This window comes from Nilaparvata lugens, chromosome 14 (assembly GCF_014356525.2).
Source record: "Nilaparvata lugens isolate BPH chromosome 14, ASM1435652v1, whole genome shotgun sequence".
NCBI lineage: Eukaryota > Metazoa > Arthropoda > Insecta > Hemiptera > Delphacidae > Nilaparvata > Nilaparvata lugens.
In genome coordinates this window covers 8757777-8778999 of record NC_052517.1, presented here as the reverse complement: position 1 = coordinate 8778999, position 21223 = coordinate 8757777, and the positions used below count along the sequence as shown (strand labels likewise).

Here is a 21223-nt window from a genome sequence, read left to right as displayed (position 1 = left end):
GGAAAATTTTCTCAGGAAAACATTTTTTTTTGATCATTACTTTTTTGAGATATGAGCGCCTAAAGTTTAATTTTTGGGACAAAACATTCAAATTTGGTAAGAGATAAATCCATGAGAATTTAGAGGATAGATTCTTCTTGGTATTGCTGATCTAGTAAAACAAAAAGTTTCTGAAAATATAAATTTTAAGAGAGTTGTTCAATTTACTAAAATAACTTCTAGTTGAGTTATTTTTGGTAAATTGAATAACTTTTCAAAATTTATATTTTCAGAAAATTTTTGTTTTACTAGATCAACAATACCATGAAGAATCCATCCATTAAATCTCATGGATTTATCTCTTACAGAATTTGTAATGTTCTGTCCCATAAATTTAAACTTTAGGCGCTCATATCTCAAAAATTAATGATCAGAAAAAAATGTTTTCCCAAGAAAACTTTTTCATTTTGATAGCTTGATGATATACAAATCGACAAACTTTGAAAAATATCACGAGTAGAAAGTTCATTTTTAGCCTTTGCACAGCCTTAAACCGCGATCAACTAATAATTGCACTGATATCCGCTTCTCTCATTGGTTCACATAGAATTTAAACTATATTAAATCACAGTAAAATTGTATGAATGAGACAGGAATTGAAATTAAATTGATAATTAAAATCGGAATAACAATGTAACAATGGTTTCTCTTGATTTCATAGGTGACTGAGTTGAAAAAAGTTGTCTTATCTGTTTTCATGTTTTTCTTTACCAATGTGGTTTTATTTCTCATCTATCAGAATGGACAACGAATTTTCAACCAGGTAAAGTAATGGATACGGCAAATTTTCCTATAGTAAGATTCACATTAATTACCTTCAGTAGTTCTGTGAACAGTAGACCTCACACAGTTTTCTCATCCACAAGTATCTGATGTCACCTGTTCTAGTTGAATCACAATTCACAGTTGAATCATAATTTACTCTTATGGACTGTTTCCTCCAAGATCAAAAACTCACTTATGTTAATAAACTCAGTTCACGTTTGAATTTGTATCCCATATGATGATTTATCCAGTTTTGTGATAATCTTTCCATTTGATAAAAATATTTCTCAACTATTTAAAAAAATATTTTTTCAATCACGAATATTATAATTTCTTCAGCATTATTCAGTTTATTCAATCATTTTTTATTTTATTTTTAATCGCATATTAAATTTGTTTTTCAAATGTGAGAATATTGATACTGATGGGCACACATCATAAAAATATTGAATCCCTACCTTATAGAAATATGTGTAATGCATGCAATGAATAATCCACTTGTCAGCTGATTGATTATGAATAACTCTATGGTCTGATTGATCCTATCTTCGAAGTAGATGATATAATAATAGTGATATCAGAGTATGGAGGAATTCCTTTTCTTTCCATACTATCATTAAAATGCAAATTTCAAAAAACCTTGTGTATACATCGACGCGCAGTTGAAAAATGAATATTCCTGTCAAATCTCATTGAATTCTATCGACGTGTTTGGCTGTAATCGCGTTACATACAGACAGACAAAAGCAAATCCGAGTTAAAGTATAGACCTCACTACGTTCGGCAATTAAGTCAGTGGAAATTATAGAACGACATATTTAGAATGTATCTTTGCCCACTACCTTCTTCACTAGATAGGATAGCTGTGATTCAAGTGATCCCGGCATATCGGATAAGAATAATTGTTTCTTGTTATTAATTATCAGTCAATTGTATCTCAATATAATACTAGTAGTTCTGTGAACTTATCATCCACAAGTACCTGATTGAAACTATAGAACTTATGGAAATACAGCAATATACTGGCTTCTCCACACATCTGTGTAATCACTTGTCAGCTGATGTATGATGAATAATTCTATAGTCTGATTTCTACTCTAATATAGGCGTATGAAGGAGGCTCCTTTTTCCTTTATATTGATATCCTTGAAATGCAAAATTTCCAAAAACCTTGTATATACGTCGACGCGCAATTGAAAAAGGAACATACCTGTCAATATTTATATTATTATTATTCTTGAAATGCAAAATTTCCAAAAACCTTGTATATACGTCGACGCGCAATTAAAAAAGGAACATACCTGTCAAATTTCATGATAATCTATTACCGCGTTTTGCCGTAAATGCGCAATATATAAACATTCAAACATTGAGAGAAGTGCCAAACCGTCGACTTGAATCTTAGACCTCACTTCGCTCGGTCAATTATGTGTCACCACTTGAAAAAATTAGGCTATCATCACCCTTGCTCATACAAATTATGTAGTAGAAAATAAGTAAATATTTTCATTGTATATCTTTTTTACAATAATTTATTTTAGAATGATAAACTCCGAGAATCACTGATGGAAGTTCCATGGGTAGACAAACCCCGCTGGCTGAGACAAACGATGCATATTATGCTGACTCAGGCTAATCGAGATATTAAAATCAACCTTACGGCATTTTCACACTTAACTACATGACCTTCAAAGATGTGAGTCTTTTTCATTTTGAAGTATAGGTGAAACCGACTTGAAGTGATTGAGACGGAGCTGATGGTAACAAAAGAGAACGACTTCAAATTGACACAATATAATATTGTATAAAAATTCATTTTGAATACAACGACTTGACACAACCATGTTATGTATCCGAAAAAATATTTATGAAAATAGAGGAAAGAGTTATGAATGTTACACTTTCACCAATCTCTAGTAGAGTAAACTAATAGCTCAAGTATCGAACTGCAGTCTTCTGTGGATTGATATTTATTAATTTATTCAATAATTTAACATAATACAGTTTCTAGAAAAGTACCACAAGCCCAAAACTGTTCCAATTCTATTTTAAGGGCCCCATACACTAGGGAACTTGGATCGGCCAACTTGGTTCGGAGAACCAAGTTCGTGTAGGATTTGCCCACACACTGTAGTGGTGGGGAGAGCAACAACCGATCGTTAATTCAGTGTCTTTCGGGGTCTAGAGATGAGTGTGTCAAAGTTTGCAGCTTCTGTGAGAAGAAAATTATTGAATATAGATAGATAGAATATCGCTCTGGTGGACGAACCAAACAAAGTTTTTAATCCAGATTGTAGACCAAATTCGTCACGAATTTGGTTCGCGGTTCGCCAATTCCCCACATACACTGGGGACTTGGTCCCTAGTGTATGGGGCCTTTATAAGACAGTCCAAATGTAGCTACGTAATGTGTCACTTTCACATGTTTGAAATACACACTACAATTTACAATCCAATAATAATGTAATAATGGTATGACAAACAAGAAAAGATTCTTGATTTTCCAATGAAAATTGAATGAAGAAGTATATAATTTCAGGTTGTTTCAATTAAAAGACAATAATGACCGTCATTGTAATACGAGTTAAGAGCACCTGAAGAATAGGTACAGAATGGAAACTTGTAATCGAACGCCTATCTAACCAATGCTTTTTACATGATGCAAAATACTAGACAGTCACGTACCTTGGGAAGTTCCAATCCTGGTCTTCTGATTGGCTCGTGGCAGTGAACGAGATCAATTGATCCGGATCACTAAAGTGATCTGAACCTACCATCAATACTATTACAATGCGGCACTTCCTAACAAGATGGCGGATTTTTGCATCAGGGTACTAGCCAAGTTTCCATACTGTATGTATAGTGTTATTATGTCTGTAATAATAAATTAAGGCTATAACACGCTGATGAAACATCGCAGTTGTTGTAAACTAACACCACTAATTTCACCAACTTGAAGTGTGTCCCAACATGGGCTAGTTTACCCTACCAATTTGATAATTTTCAATATATTATATTATGGGAGCATAACATTGGTAAGATATTGTTCCATGCTCTCTATTATACAGCTCATTGGTACCCTATGTTTAAGATTTTAGTGCATAGAGTATGAGTTCATGATAATACTGGATATTATAATGGTTCTTGAAAATTATGATATTCATTGTTCCTATTTGTTTCAGTTGATGAAATTCACATTCTCGGTTGGAAACGTGATTATACAAAGAAGCAGCTAACAAGTCAGACTACATAAGAATGAATTAAATTATATTTAATGAATAAATGAAATTGGGCAAATGTACCTTCCAATTCGTTTCCATCTGTAGATATTTGATGGATGTCATCTTGTAAATTAAAAAATAAATCAGGTTTGAATCGGAGTGTATGAATTCAACCTAACCGAGACTAATGATTCCTTTATGTTACCCTTTTCATACCAGTAACAAAGATGGACATGGTTCATATTTATCTTTATTCTTTTACATGGTTGGTGAAAATTACTGAAACTCTTCTTCCTCTTCCCCATCTCATCCTTCTTCTACCCTTTCTCCTCCGCCCCCTGCCATGTTCTTTTTATCATGTCTTCTTCTTCCTTCTTCTTCTTCTTCAACTCCTGCCTTCTTTTTCTTCTTCTCCTTCTCCTTCAGTCCACTGTATAATAATATTAGCACTGTAGCAGTTACTTTCTCTGATGTATTTCAAGCTAAACATAGCTGAGTGTGTGGCTAACCTAACCTTTACTATAAAACATGAACTTGTGCAAATACCTTAATAGCATTGGTTGCATTCAAAGCCACCGATCAATTCCATCATGTTTTTTTACATTCAGTAAAAACCCTGATCACAGAGAACCACAGAATGGAAACTCGGCTAGTACCCTGACGCCAAAATCCGCCATCTTGAAAGAAAATTTAGCATTGTAATATAGCAGTATTTTTTTAATTTTTAACAAGATAATGCAGTCATGTGTCGTGGTCTTGATGCACTCAAGTCTTGGTTAGATTGATACCTTCCATTCTGTATGTAGCCTATTCTGTGGCTGAACGGTTGCTCATGAGAGAGATGTTTCCCCTGCTGCTTATATTTTTGTAAACAATACTAGAAGCTAACCTATCTCATTATATAATCTATTGAAATGGAAAACCAACAAGTGATTGGAGTTGTTTTGAATGCTTTTTAATATATTTTAAATGTTATTGAATTTATGTAATCATGCATTCCTCTGCTCCCAAATAAATAATAATGGAGTCTATTATTTGTAAACAACTTTGTATTCAGCCATGTCTGTTTACGTTCAGCTACTCTGTTTACTTCTTTTCCATCGGTAGAAAAGTATGATCAGCTCATGATCAGTGAACGAACCGGATATGACATATTTTTTATCAGTTAGACCAAAAACCTTGAAGAGGTATAAACCCACAATACCTATGCCTTCCCAATGCTAGCACTCACTTGAAATTAAAGGCTACCATTGAGGTATTTTAGCGCGAGATGTTATATAATATATATTTTTTGTAATATTATAGATTACAAAAATCTTCAAGATCTTTGGTATGTAATAATCGAATGAAAAAGACTAAGAAATTGTCAAAAAACCACTGATTTATTGATAATTAGAAAGACCGGTTTCGGTTATTACACCATTGTCAATCTCTGATAAACAGATATATCAATGGATCTGATATCTGATAACGGAGTTTATCAGAGATTGACAATGGTGTAATAACCGAAACCGGTCTTTCTAATTATCAATAAATCAGTGGTTTTTTGACAATTTCCTAGTCTTTTTCATTCAATATGAATAATTACCACAATATCAACTTCTCAACTACACAAAAAATATGTAATAATCTTCCAGGTTGTCCCCTCGGCCATTGAGGCCACTGATTCACTTAAAATGTTGCATATAAATTCTCAATTAACCGAGGATTCTCATAGGTCTTTTCTCAGTTCTTCTAGATTTCATTACATCAAGTTTTCAGTTAGTCAAGTTCTGAAATAGACCCTTGCGGAGCACGGATTACCTGCTAGTAATAAATGAGTATGAAATTCATATAAATGAATGAATTTTATTTCAATATGACTTCGGATAAAATCTCGTTTATGAAAGAAGTTTCATGCATTGGAGAGTAACCGGATCCAGCTGCTGTCTACTTGTAAGTCGAGTGCAGTTGTTTGAATATTGATCTGTTATTGACGTCATTGGAGATGAAAAAGAAGGAGAAGAAGAAGACGAAAATGAGAGAGGAATGAGGGAAGAAGAGGGAGAAGAAATAAGTAACATAGGAGAGAGAAATGCAGGAGGAGGAGAGGGAATCAGTAAGAAGAAGAAAATGAAGCCAGAAGAGACGAAGAGGAAGAAGATGAAAAAGAAAGAAGGAGGAATTGGTGAGAAAAAGTAAAAGAAGTCGAAGACGACAGCATGTGGAGAGGAAGAATAGGAAGAATAATGAAGAAGAAGGTAGGGGAAGATGGTAAGAGAAGAAAAAGTGGAAGTAAACAGGTGAAGAAGGAAAAGGCAGGAGAGTAAAGGGCAGAAAAAGACAGGATAAAGAAGAGAAGAAGATGAAAGAACAGAAGAGAAGAAGATGAAAGAACAGAAGATATGGTGAGAATGAGAAGAAAAAACCGGCAAAAAGTAAGAATAACAAAAAGGTAATACAGAAGAGAAGAAGAAGAAGAAGACAGAGGAGAAGATGGCTTGAAGTTATCAAGTTCATGTGTGTGAATATTCATTTGTAATCGACCTTCTTTGACATTGGCGTTTATTCCATTAATGTTTCAAGAGTGTTTAGTGTTGAATAGCTTGAGTGAGTTGTCAGTGGTCTATAGTGGAGCTGCAGAATAAGGGTAAGTCCACATCTTTCTCCTTTCAACCTGAAAAGAGGTTTTTTCATATCCCATTATTTATTTTCATTCTTTCCACTGAATTGATACTACACATCTTCATTCTTCACACGAATAGATAGACAAACAAATTCCAAAGAGCAAATACAATATTGTTTTCTAATTTCTAATTTGTGTGCTCTATAGGCTACCCTGTGTAGGGCACTTGAATATATTTAATAAAACATTAATACATGATGGTAAATAGTATATAACAAAACAACAAAACCACATGAATGAATATGATATAAAACTGGAATAATACAATATGTCAAATTATAATCATTCTTGCATACTTTCACACTCAAACACATACACACATGCACAAGCACACATAACTTGAGATTATTAGAGAGTGGTTGCTGCTTTTTTCTTTAGAATGTGCAAAGGCTAAAAAAACTTTCTACAGATGATATTTATCAAAGTTTTCCAATTTGTATACTATCAAGCTATCAAAATGAAAACGTTTTCTCAGGAAAACTTTTTTTTCCGATCATGACTTTTCAAGATATGAGCGCCCAAGGTTTAAATTTGAATTTTTGGTACAGATCATTTCAAATTCAGTAAGAGATAAATTCATGGAACTCCAAGCACAGAGTACAGCAGTGGTTTCCTACTGATGTATTATAGTAGTTTTCTCTGCTATAAGGATCAATCCTTAATGGTATTGTTGATTTAATAAAACCAAAATTTTCCTTAAATATAAATTTTTAAGAAAGTTATTCCACTTATAAAAAATAACTCATCTGAAAGTGAATTTTGGTCACTTCTAGTTAAGTGATTAATTTTTTCAAAAATCGATATTTTCAGAAAAGTTTTGTTCCATTTAGTAATCAAAACCATGATGAATCTATCTTTAGAGTTTCATTAATTTATCTCTCACTGAATATGGGATGATCATCAGTCTCAGAAATTTGAACTTTTTGCACTCATATTTCAAAAAGTAATGATTGGAAAAAACATTTCTTGACAGAACCTTTTCATTTCGATAGCTTGATAATATATGAATAGAAAATCTTTGAAAATATCACCAGTAGAAAGTTTTTTATTCAACCTTTGCACAGTCTAAGAACTGGAAATGGGAGATAAAGTTGATTAAAAACGGATTTTCCTCCAAATTTCGGTTTCTTCAAGAATTTGACTCATTTTTTAAAATTGTAACTCAGCACTAATTGAAGACAGAAAGCTCCAAATTATTTATTTTCATTCAAAATTTTATTATCTGGAAAAAAGCAGAAGTGACGTTTTCTGTTTGAAGACTCGATTTGGCGTTAATCTAAAATAATTGGAAAAGGAACCGAAAATCTGTGGTTTTTGGCGCACCCTGTAAAAAACTCCAGTGCTAGAAGGTGAATTCTTTTTAACTTGTCCCAGGTGGAATTTTTCCCAACTTGTCCAATTGGCTTCCCAAACTGAGGCGTAGTCATAGTCCACGTTTAAATTAGGCTAAATTTCATTAACAAAAATATATTTGGGGCTGGTTTCCGTGCTCGGGATTGTGGACAGCTTAGTATTGTATACATCCAGCATAAGTATCGACAAGTTGAAAAAAATTTCATCTCGGACAAGTTAAGAAAAATTTCACCTTCTAGCACTGGAACTTTCTACAGGGTGCCCCAAAAACCACAAATTTTCGGTTCCTTTTCCAGTTCTTCCCGAGCTCGGAAACCAGCCATAGTCTGGTTGCAATAAATCCCCAAACGGCCCTTTCCACTACCTCGTGACTGGACTACTTAAAGAATTCACATTTGGGAATTTGATTATGGTCAAATTAGAGTTGTAGCCACAATAAATGTTTGTAGGTGCTCACCAGTTCCCGATTTCTAAGTAGCCTGGATGTTGATAGATGTTTTCTGAACTACTGCATCATTGAGGTTTATTTATTTATTTTACAGTGGCAGCATGATGATGCATGTCCTGGCAATTCTCAACGTTCTCTTCATTGTGAGTACAAAATTGGTTATATTGAAATAAGTGTGTCGTGAGCTTCTCAGTCCTTCTCTAGTGAGTCCTAATATTGGAGAATATATTTTCTTGATCAATAGAATATAATTGATTATTCTTATCAAAAATGAACAGTTAATATTACATGGAATATAACTGTATCAGCTATCTTCCAAAGGAAGCAGTGACAAGGCACAGAATTGGCAACGCTGTTCTCCTATCTTTCTCTACTGCTATTATAGTGCTATGAGAGCTGATAATCAGTCTGTGTGTTATCTAGACACCACCCCTCAATTTGATACTATTTTGTCAGGACTTCCTTTATACTACCAAACCTGAGCCTATAGAAAAAATAGGACGCCATACTTGGGGCTGGTTTCTGAGCTCGGGATTAAGTCACAGTAAAAAGTAGAATGACTAACAATTCTTAAATTGTATTCCAAAAGACTAGAAAACTAAACACAAAATAAAATGAAGAGAAAATTAATAGTGTAAAGCTATTTTGAATCATTAAGAAATGTTCCATTCCATCAAGGAAAAACGTTTCCAATCTTACTCCAAGGAGTAAGAATAAAGATTATCATAAATACTGCTACTACCTTTTTGATTTTCAATTTTCTGACTCCAGCTGTTTAAAGTCTAGGACTTAGCTGAATCCCGGTCTCGGAAACCAGCCATTGGTGGACTTACAGGAATTTCCACAAAGACAAAATCACTGACCAGCTGTTTGCGAGGGTCACAGTTCAAAATATTAATGGTAGCTGAAGGAGTCATGTTTCTTGTAGGCACAGGTCGGTCTGGTATTATAAACCTGATTCTATTCGTTTCAGGTTATTGAAGGATACCGTCCTTACTATAATTTTATTGATGATGGACACCAATCTACCACTGGACAACCTTCAGCATCATCACAATCACCCAATCCTCCAAAGTATCTCAGGTTTTTGGATGATGGACAGCCATCGCCTCCACCACAACGTACACCATCACCATCACAACGTACACCATCTCCACCACAACGTACACCATCACCACCACAACGTACACCATCACCACCACAACGTACACCATCACCACCACAACGTACACCATCACCACCACCACAACAACATTACCAACAACCACACCAACAACAAACACAAGGACAAAAGAGGCCAGCACCAGAGAGAGCTTCAACCTCACAAGGTTCAAAGAGGCAAATGGGTGTTACAATGGCTCCAACCTCAGTAATTGGTGAGTAAAATCGAATTGAATTCATGTTGTCATACAAATTAGGGAATATAGCTTATGGTGATCATCTTCTCATAGCCTAAACTGACTGGTATGGATGTGGGAAATATTCTCTTCTAGCAGGGTGTGGTCATTGATATTTACAGAGCAATTTATGACATTCTGGATGTTGAATTCCATACATACAGGCAATGCCAACTGGCACAGAGATAGTGTGATTTGAAATGCTAGAAGCTTCCTTGAAGGGCTATGCTAAGTCACAGGTCTATGCTGATAGGTCAAATAAGCCATGGACCATAGCTGTCCAGAACATCAATGAGATCCAGCTGGATCTGTGCACTACATTAATAGACAAATTAATCTCTTGGAAGTTCACTCTTCTATTCTTAGGAGTATGTTTTCTCTGTTCTTTCTTGAGAAATTGACTTCTTGAAAGTTCACTCTTCTATTCTTAGAAAAGACTATCATATTATATAATGTGAGAAAAATATGAAAAAAAAATTATTACTATTATTATTATTGGCAATCACGAAGGCAGTGACTTCTATAACAACGTAAGAATAAGCAAGTGATGAATGAGTGTTTTAATATGAAAGTTAAAAGAAAAATATTGGTGTTGTAAGTTATTTTGTGGCAGAGAACTTGATAATTATTGTGTGAATAATATTTGCTATAGGAACTTTGAGTCACAGGAACTTTGAAGTCGGTAAGACTAGATTTCGGAAAAGTGAGGTTAGGAGTAAACGAAAAATTTTGACCAGCACTCTTACAATTTAACTGTTATTCAGTCAAATATCAATAGATTGAAAATGGATTGTTCAGTCTGCGATAAGGCTTTAACGATTGTGTGACCTGTGGTAAGTGTCAATTGAAATATCACTTCCACTGTTCAGGGGTATCTAAGTAAACATGGAAGGCGAAAAGTGCCAAGCAAGCAGAATGGGAGTGTTCTCAGTGTAGGGGTGCAGCAAGTCCAAGGGAAAACAGTACTGGAGAGAAACTCAACGATGGAACACATTTGATGCTGGAACGCCTAGTGGAGAAGATGCTCAGTGACCATGGAACAGTGATGGTGAAAAAATGGAGGAAATGAAAAAGCTGTTCACCGGCATTGAAGAGAAAATTGGGGGGGTTTTTGAAGAAATAAAAAACCTTAAAAAGAAGACAGAAATCTTGAAGAGTGATATTGATGACTTAAGAGTAGACTTGGAATGTGAGTGACAGAATGGGTGAAGCAGAAACATCATCATATCCAGTATTCCGTTTTCGATAAATGAGGATCTGAAAGAAAAAGAAAATACTTACGCTTATAAAGAAAATGGATATTGAACTGAGAAGAGAAGACATAACTACTCATTGCCTGCTGTCGAAGCATGCAAAAAGCCCAACTATTCTACAGCTGAGCTCTCGATCAGTGAGGGATATGATAGTTAAAAAGGCCAGGGCGGTTAGACCTACCACGTCCATGTTCAACGAGACCAAGACAGTCAAATCAATTTACTTCAATGACCATCTTACCCCCTATTTCAACAATTTATTCAAAAAAGTGAAGGAAATGAAAATCACAGAGAAATACGAATTTCTGTGGATGAATGGGGACAGAATAATGAATAAAAAAGATGAGACAGCTAGAGCAATAAAAATAACAAGGTTTGAAGATTTAGAAAAAATAATATGAAGATAATAAAAAGTTCTCATGGCCAGGATATTACATTTACAATTTGATTAGTAGCTCAATAAGGTTAAGTTACTATTTTTTCTCCCCAATAAATCTATTAAACAATAATATTATAGGTATAAATAAAAATATAACCATAAAACTTTCTAGAAATCAAAATTTTCCAATTAAATGAAGAAGATTTAAATACTCAGGGATTTCAGAGTATTTCAAGACTTGAATCAGTCCAAAGAATTTTTAAAGAAGAACAAGACAGTAAATGAACTGAATATTTCATACCATTATTAGATCACTCAGAAAAAAATGAGATACATTAAGAGCAGGAACTAACAGTATATGGAATAGATATTCTTGTGCTTAGCGAAATTAATATTGATAGTGGAGAGACAAATTCATATGGATTTCAGGGGTTTGCAAGTCTATTTAAATGTAGGTCCGATGGAAGGGGAGGAGGTGGATTGGGAATTTTTACAAAGAGGGTATTATATAGTTGAGAAAAATGGAATAGAGTTTGTATCAGCTGAATTAATATCTTTAAAGCTTTGTGTTAGAAATACGGCAATAATAATTATAGCTATTTATAGACCACCTAATCAAAATTTGAATCTATTTAATGGAGAATTAGAGAGGTTTTTAACATCAGAAAGAATGAGTCAAGAAAAAATATCATGGTTGGGGATACAAATATATGTTACCTATCAGATATATATGAATGGTTCGAATAATTATATAAGTATACTATACTCTTATGGTTTATACAATACCATACAAAGGCCAACTAGAGAAGAAACATTTATATAATAATATATTTGTATCATCATGCCTCGATCATGTTAATGTGAAGTTAGATACTAGCAACTCTTATACTTCATTTCTGATTGAAACCAAAATTGCAGACCATCACTCGACAGGGATTAAACTGTTAGAAACATGTACAGACGGTACACACCAGACTATGGAAAATGAATATAAAAGTGTCATTTTAACGAGGAGAGTGAATGAATTGATTCGAACAGAAAATTGGTGGCCAATTCTAGACTTAAGAGAACCATCAGATATGTATAATTATATAGTTCAGAGGTTCGAAAATATATATGCTAAAAGTGTAATGAAGGTTAAAAAGAAAACAAAGCAACCACATAATCCCTGGTTCAATGATAGAATTAAGTGTATGATAGAGAGAAAAAACAATTTATGGCAAATGCTCAGAAGAGATAAACGGAATAAAATGTGGATTTGAGAAATCAGTTCAGGAACATACGAAATAAGTTGACAGACGTGATTCGTAATGATGAAAGAAAATATTATTATAGGGCTTTCAATGACAACTCCAACAATACTAAGAAAGTTTGGGAAATGATTAATCAGTTTGTAAATAAAAAGAATAGGCCCTCCCTAAAGGAATCAATTGAGTCATATTTCAATATGAATGAAGATTACCTATTGAATTGTCAATATGACAGAAAAATTTAAAAACACTTTTAAGAAAAAAAATAGAAGAAATTACGACAGAAATGAACGGGTAACACTTTGATATAACACTACATCCAAAAGGAGGTAACTATACAATAGGGGATAAGATGAGTATGTATTTCAAAAAATGAAAAAACATCAACTTTATAGTATCATCAACAAACTAAACAATAGATCATCTGCAGGACCTGACAAGATTAGGCGAAAAGATATAACAAATAACATTTTCTATCTAAAGCTGATCCTGATGCACTTTATTAATAGGATACTAATTGAAACGGGAAAAATACCTCAGCGCTTAAAAATAACACATCTTAGACCAATTTTCAAGAATGGGACAATGAAAAATTTAGGTTCTTATAGGCCAATAGGATCAATCTCAATATCTATTAAAATTTCAGAACATTTCATCTGTATGCAATTGGATCAATACCTGATTAATAAAAACATAACGAATGATGCTCAATACTGTTCTATTAAAAAAAAATCAGCAATAAATTTATTAGAAAAACTAACAGAAAAAATATATGAAGCCTTAATGACAATAAATTTGTCATAACTGTTGCAACAAATTTAACAAAAGCATATGATTTGGTTAATTATGAAATCATGTTACAAAAAATCAATAGAAATCCGTGTAAACTATTCAATTTGTTTGTAAACTACTTTGAGAATAGGAAAATACATCTTAGTATAGGTGGATATATTAGTAGGTACTGATTATGATCAATCTTGTGGATTAATTCAGGGCAGCATCTTGTCTCCTGTTTAATAATGTGTATGTGAACGAATTCTCTAGTCTCAGGTTCAGGAGTAAGGTGGTACAATTTGCAGACAACAACTACTATATATGACACACACTGATCTAGGAATCTGGTATGGTACTCTCACACAACTTTCCTTGCTCATTGAACTGTAAGCCTCATTCTCAAACGCGAATAATTTTGGGGAATAACATAATGATGATTGGCGGTAACATATTTGAAACTATGATCAGACTACTGTATATAAGTTAATATAATTGTTTTCAGAGTTCTTTTTCCTTTGTCTAAATTTTGAAATTCGATGATGTTTTCTAAAGTCGTTAAAACAGCTGTTCCACAGATGAAATATATCGACTATGTGTTCTTTTTATAAACTGCTCATGCACGAGAAGGAGGTTACAAAGTCCATTTTTCTAGGATGGGGTGGACCCCCCATCAGTTTCTCAGGAAGGAGACTTATGCCAGTTGATAGAGCTGATAAATAACTATACAGGGTATGAATTTGAAAAAAAAATCGGTTGAGTCATTTTTGAGAAGATCGTGAGAAACATGGTTTTTTTAGTAATTATCCGCCATTCTTCCCAAGAATTTTATGGAGCTCCTGCAATTCTTTCAGAAATGAGACTCATGTCAGTTGATAGGGCTTATAAGTAGCTAGCTATCCATGATATAAATTTGAAGAAAATCGTTAGAGCCGTTTATGAGAAAATCGTGAAAACCATGGTTTTCTAGTAATTATCCGCCATTTTTTCCGCCATCTTGAATTGAATTTCTTATTGTCGGATCCTCATGGTATAAAGTACCTTAAGTTGAGAATTTCATGTCAATCGGTTAATTAGGAATGCAGTTATGGTGTTCACAGACACACATACACACACACACACACACACACACACACACACACACACACACACCACACACACACACACACACACACACCAATACCCAAACATCATGTTTATGGACTCAGAGGACCTTGAAACGTATAGAAAACTTGAAATAAGGGTACCTTAATTTTTTTGGAAAGCGATACTTTCCTTACTTAAGGTAATAGGGCAAGGAATGTAATACCTCTGGTAATAGGGCAAGGAAAGTAAAAATGGGCTTGATATACATGCAACAGGACCTCGACCTAGCTGATAAATCTCTTATCAGCAATGCTATCACGATAAATTCACGAAAAACAAAGGTCATTATATTCAGGAATCCTAGAATTACTGTAAATTTGTACAATTAAAAATTAATACGCCATAAAGTGGAATGTCTAAACTGTCATGATTCGAGAAACACATGCGGGTGTCAGCATTTAGAATTCAGTGAGAGTATTGAGCATCCAGGTGTGGTTTTAGATGCAGATATGAAATTTAGTTCACACAATAATGGGATGCTGCAAATTATGGAAGCTGCCTTATACGAATGCTCTAGAATTAGCCATTATTTTACAATAAATATTGTGGAGCTGCATTTGGATGTATGCTGGTATTGTTGCTATTATCCCTAGCTTGCAAATTAATTTGAAAAAAGTTAAGGCCGTCCGGCTCATACATATATACTGGGGCTCTGACCACAGCTTTAGCACAGTGATAGATGCATGAATATTTTCAACATAATGAACCACCATGGGTTTCAGCAAGTGATAATTAATAATTCTTACCGCCCCTCTCTTGAAGATATTGAAGAATACCAGTAAGGGAAAGATAGTCAGTGACTGATTTTCAGTAATAATTATTATTGAACGAAAATCCTAAATAAATGCTGCAAATCACCCCGAAGACCTCTGCTACTGCAGACATTGACAACAGGGCTACCAGCTAGATGGAAATTCGATGAGAACTACTATCCAAAAATTAGTTGCCAGCCCGGGAATCGAACCCGGTACCTCCCAATTGCCAGTCAGGAATGCTTGCCCTTACACCAAACTGACAATCTCTGGATAGCAGCGCTCATTTTATACGAAGCCATAGCGGCCAACTAGTTACAGATGGAATTAAATAGAGAATGCATTTATTCAAATGCTAATTAATATATAATTATTATTGAACGAAAATCCTAAATAAATGCTGCAAATCACCCCGAAGATGGGAGGTACCGGGTTCGATTCCCGGGCTGGCAACTAATTTTTGGATAGTAGTTCTCATCGAATTTACATCTAGCTGTTAGCCCTGTTGTCAATGTCTGCAGTAGCAGAGGTCTTCGGGGTGATTTACAGCATTTATGTAGGATTTACGTTTTTATAATCTGCCAATGAATAACTAAGTCACTTTATAATTTTATTTCCGCCGAAGAATTCAAACGAGTGCATTTATATATTCTCCATGGTTCTCTTATCACTTCATAGATACTATCTATTACTGCTTCTTATCAAAAAGGAGATTCAATTTTATTAGAGTGTTACCTACCTTGTCTAGGCTAACACTGTTCTTTCAGTTTCATGATTCTGTTAAATATAGTTTGTTTTTCTAAATTATTCTATTGTGTAAAAATAGATTGTCACAATAATAAAAGAATTTTGAATTCCATGGTTTAAAGTGTAATATTTCATGGTATTACAGTGCATAGTTTGGCACAGGTCCATGAAGTTGGCCCCACCCATGAAAGCACTAACGTTAAAAATGGTACCATTGGTTAGTGCTTCATAAGTGCTGAATAGTGCTTTAATCCCCAACGTTAGTGCTTTTCCCGTTCAGGAGTTATCATGAATAAACCTTGGGTGGAGCTAACTTCACCTGAATTTGGCACCACCCAGTCAGATCTCGGCCCCCAAATTAGATACAAGGTCGTGAATGGTATCATTGGTTAGTGCTTCGTTAGTGCTGGCAAAATAACTAATCCCCATTGTTGGTGCTAGTTCCGTTCAGGAGTTATGATGAGAGAATTTTGGGTGGGGCTAACTCCACGTGGACTTGGCCTCACACAGTCAGATCTCGGCCTCCAAGTAAGATACAAGGTCGTGGATTGTATCATTGATTAGTGCTTCATTAGTGCTGGCAGAAGCACCAATCACCAACATGAGTGCTTTTCCCATTCAGGAGTTATGATGAGAAACCTTTGGGAAGGCTAACCACTCCACTAAGTGTCTTTCTATGCATTATGATAGTTAAACATTGGAACAGTTCATTCATGAGGATATTAATCATCTATATTCATCTTTATGTAAGCTATATCGAGCTCAATCACTTATTATGTAATTAGAAGTTATTTGAAGAGGTTATAACAAATAACCTTTTATTAATTGGTTACTCGTTTGTCTGTAAAGGCTGGTCAACAAGTACAAGTACAAGTACAAGGTCAGAATAGCATGTACATTATTTAATGGAATTAAGCTTAGAATATTGGGTATTATGGCACCAGAATCTTTCGCAAAATACGGTGATTTGTCTAGACATTATCTTGAAGATTAATTCAGGGAAATAAATCAAATAGGTTACGGTTTGAGAAATAGGCTATATAGAGCACAGTGATACAATAATAATTATGGTAAGAGCCGATTGAAATGCAGAATTCCTTATGTGTTGTACGATTTGCCACCAGGATTGAGAAATTTACAAAGAAATGAAATGAAAACTGAGCTTAAGAATTATTTTATAGGAATTGTATAATGTTAAAAAGAAGAAAAGGAAATTGGTTGAGAAGGAAGAAAAATTGAAGAGAAAAGTAGAGAGACAGACAAGTAAACGTCTCAGATTCTCTTCAAAAAAAGATTCAAGCTTCGAAAGTGAAGAGTCCGAAATAGGAATGGATCTAGAATCAGAGAATGAAGCCTTCAAAGACAGTGACAGTGATAGTGATCTTCCTGAGCCTGAACCTCTGGATAGGCCTAATTGCAAATTGAAACAGGGAGATTTTGTAATTGTGAAATTTGAAAGCTTCAAAGGAAGTCTTGTTTACTATGTTGGACAATTGCAGAGTAGAATTTCAGATAATGAATATGAAGTGAAAAAGCAGAAGAAATTCATATTTCCAGATGTGACAGATGCATCAACAGTTGACATTGGAGATATTTGCTTCAAGCTTCCAAAACCAGTGGAAAAAGAGGAACAAAGAGGACAGCCAATTATTTTAGTTTTGAAGTAAACTTCAAAAATTATTGTATCAAATAATCTAAAGGCTTAGCAATTTCAACTTATTATTCCATTTTTAATCTTATAAATGACTCACAGATTTCTTAAATAATGTGTTATCAATAAAATTATTGTAAAAAGTAGATTTTTTTATTTTGTCCACTCCAGCCCCACTCGAAAATATTGATGGGGCTAGAGTAGACATTTGTAGAATTATTTTAAAATTAGATTTCCATCCCCAGAACATTAATTTTTGCACATGTTCTGAGTCTGTTATATAGGTAAATAGAATACCTATGCAAAGTATGTGAATTTGGTCGATAATAACGGTTTACCAAGTTTTTATAGCAAAATGAAAAAAAGTGTCCACACTAGCCCCAGTCACCCCTAGGTTAGCGCGGTATATGTGACTAATTACGGCGCAATTGTATCTCAGCTATTTTTGAAGATATCGACTCAATTTTTTTTCAATGAAAGAGAAAGATGAAATAGGTGTTGCTAGCCTAATTCCAACTCGAAAAAACTATTCTAAATAATATTGATGTCACTTCAAAAATCTCAGATGAACCAACCTTATTTTCAGTAGACGATGCCTATGTATATAGTCTTGAATTAATTAATATTTATGCACTCGCAAATAATATAGCATATACTAGGATTATGCTTTATGCAATATTGAAGGATTCTACAAAATGAAAAATCATTTTTATTTATTTTTTCATGAATTTTAATGTTTCAACAGGCCGGACGGGTACCAGCATAGCCGCCTCTAATACAAGGCCCTGGCCTACAATATTGCAACTTCGCAGTGTAGGCTCAGAATCTAATACATGATTGGTGAAAGAGATCAGCTTTTTTTCTCAAAAATCTCTTTCACCAATTAGATTCTAGGCCTACACTGCAACGTTGCAATATCTTAGGCCGGGGCCTTAGATTAGAGGTGGCTATGGTAACGGCCATTTTTCCATAGACACTTGATGACTCGACTTGACACCTCGACAGACGACATATTGACTATCATATTTTGATACTTCAATCTGGTATTGATTTTTCTAGTCAATCGACAGTAATATTATTGATATTCCAGATTATTGATACTCGGAAAATTCAGATGGCTAAACTGACTGTTCCAGCTAAACTTTTTTATCTTGATAACAGTCATCCTATCACTTGTGATTGCTCCAAAGAAAAACAATAAGATTACATTGAATGAAATTTTCATATAGCCTATGCCATAGTAGAACTCTAATTATCAGACTCAATTGAGAATGAACTCTAGTTGGTCAGGTTAATTGATATTTTGACAATTATTGGAGTTCACAAAAAATAGGCAGGAATTTGAGCAATGATTTATTTACTGAATATAGTTTTTAAAAACTACTTTTAACTCCATAACTAGGCTTCATTATAGCGAGACAATATAAGTGTAGTGATGTCTTTCGCTGTATTTTTTAATAATAAGCAATTGTAATCCCACTTGAGCTCATAATTCAGTATTTCTTGGATTTCATAGACTTTTCATTCCAAAATATGATCATTTTCTATAGAAATCCTGAAAAACAATTCTTCACTCACACCGATCAGCCCAAAATTAGTTTAGGAATTGGAAAAGGTAAGCTTGAGGAGGCCTAATATGGACTAATCAACAATAGGCTAATGAATTGTATTTTTCATATAGACCTATTGTAGGCGTACATTGCTAATATATTGTATAGGTATTCATTTTTTTTTAAATTTAAGAGGAAGAAAAAATAGATGTCCATAACCTACTATAAATTTTATCTTAAAATACTTATTCAATCATTGGAAAAAGAACAAGTTCCAATTTCTATAATGGGACTCAACAATAATTAAGAATGAGGGTTATGCTTAAACAATGAAGAAATAAGCCAATGTCACAGCAGACTCTGCTTTTCTAAATCCAAACCTCTCCTAACCTAAGCTATTCTCAACCCAAGCTTCCCCCAACCTAAGCTTTTTCCAACCTCAGCTTCCGCCAATCTCAGCTTCTCTCAACCTATGCTTTTTCCTAACCTAAGCTTCTCCTTATCTAAGCTTTTCCCAAGTATAGATTCTCCTAACCTGAGCTTTTCCCAACAAATGCTTCTGCCTAACCAAAGCTTCTCCCAACCTAGTTCATTTCTAATCTTAGATTCTCCCAACCTAAGCCTCTCCTAACCAAAACTCCTCCTCACCTAAGCTTTTCTGAACCTTAGCTTTCCCAAACCTCAGCTTTTCCTAATCTAAGCTCCACCTAACCTCAGCTTTCCCTCACCCAAGCTTTTTCCAACCTGAGCTTCTCCTAACTTAAGCTTTTCCTAATCTTTATTTTTTTCAATATAAAATTTCCTCACCTGAGCTTTTCCAATCAATACATTTTCTGATTACCCAATCTCATCTAACTACCAGATGTCAGGCTCGCTTTGCTCGCCATATCCGTCTAGCCAGGGGGCTCCGCCCCCTGGACCCCTGACTGGATCGTCCAAGAATGAGATCAGCAGGCTCGCTTCGCTCGCCTGCATTTTTCATTTGAGCATTTTTATCATATGTTGGGATAATCCAGTCGGGGGTCCAGACTAAACGTCTGGCTGAACGGATATGGCGAGCGAAGCGAGCCTGACAGCTAGTAATATAATATTCCCAGGTTTGAAGTAGCAGTGCCCAATCAATTTTCCCGCGATAAATGCATTTAAATCTTCAACTTGGTGCCAACCTAACAAAGTCAACTCAACTTGATGCCAACCTGACAAAATTATTAATTTAGTTGCCAGATAACAACTGTTTCGAAGAGGTACTCTATCTAGATTATAGTTCTATAGTAGCATATAATATGGAAATTTCAATTATAATAAATTAAGAGATTGGGAAAAGAAGAATATACATGCTAAAGACGAACTTTAAACCCTCAAAAATCACCCTTAGAGTTAAAATATTACCAAAAGATTTCTTAGTGCGCCTCTAAAGAGCCAACTGAACATATACCTACCAAATGTGAACGTCTTTGGTCCGGTAGATTTCTAGTTCTGCGAGTGAGTGAGTGAGTGAGTGAGTGAGTCAGTCAGTCAGTCAGTCAGTCAGTCAGTGAGTGAGTGCCATTTCGCTTTCATATATATAGATAGTTCTCCTAATCTATATATTTCTTCAATCGAACCTTCCCTAGCCTTAATTTCCTAACCTGAGTTTTATTATCTTCAATCTTACAAAGCCCAACTCAAACTAACAAATGCAGCCCAGTCCACCCAATGAAATCCAACCTTACTTCTCCCAAAGCTAGCATAGCCCAACCTAATCCAACAAAGCCTAATCATCAGGTAAGGTTTGGTAGTCACATCTAACTTTGGCAGGTAAGGTTTCATCAATAGCATTGGATTCAGGAGAAAATG

The 21223-nt window shown here is 34.6% G+C and overlaps 1 protein-coding gene across 2 annotated transcripts in view; it reads left to right on the top strand.

The window, feature by feature from the left end:
* Window positions 1–6522: 6522 nt before the first annotated feature.
* The window catches only part of LOC111044827 (serine/arginine repetitive matrix protein 1), a 165686-nt gene continuing 150985 nt past the window's right edge, over window positions 6523–21223 (top strand). The window contains exons 1-3 of one of the 2 annotated variants that reach the window (XM_039440711.1): window positions 6523–6654; window positions 8586–8634; window positions 9465–9867. In XM_039440711.1, coding sequence (XP_039296645.1) covers window positions 8593–8634; window positions 9465–9867 — 445 coding nt within the window. In that variant the 5' untranslated portion in view covers window positions 6523–6654; window positions 8586–8592. The remainder of the gene's footprint in view (window positions 6655–8585; window positions 8635–9464; window positions 9868–21223) is intronic. The other variant, XM_039440712.1, reaches the window with a different exon arrangement.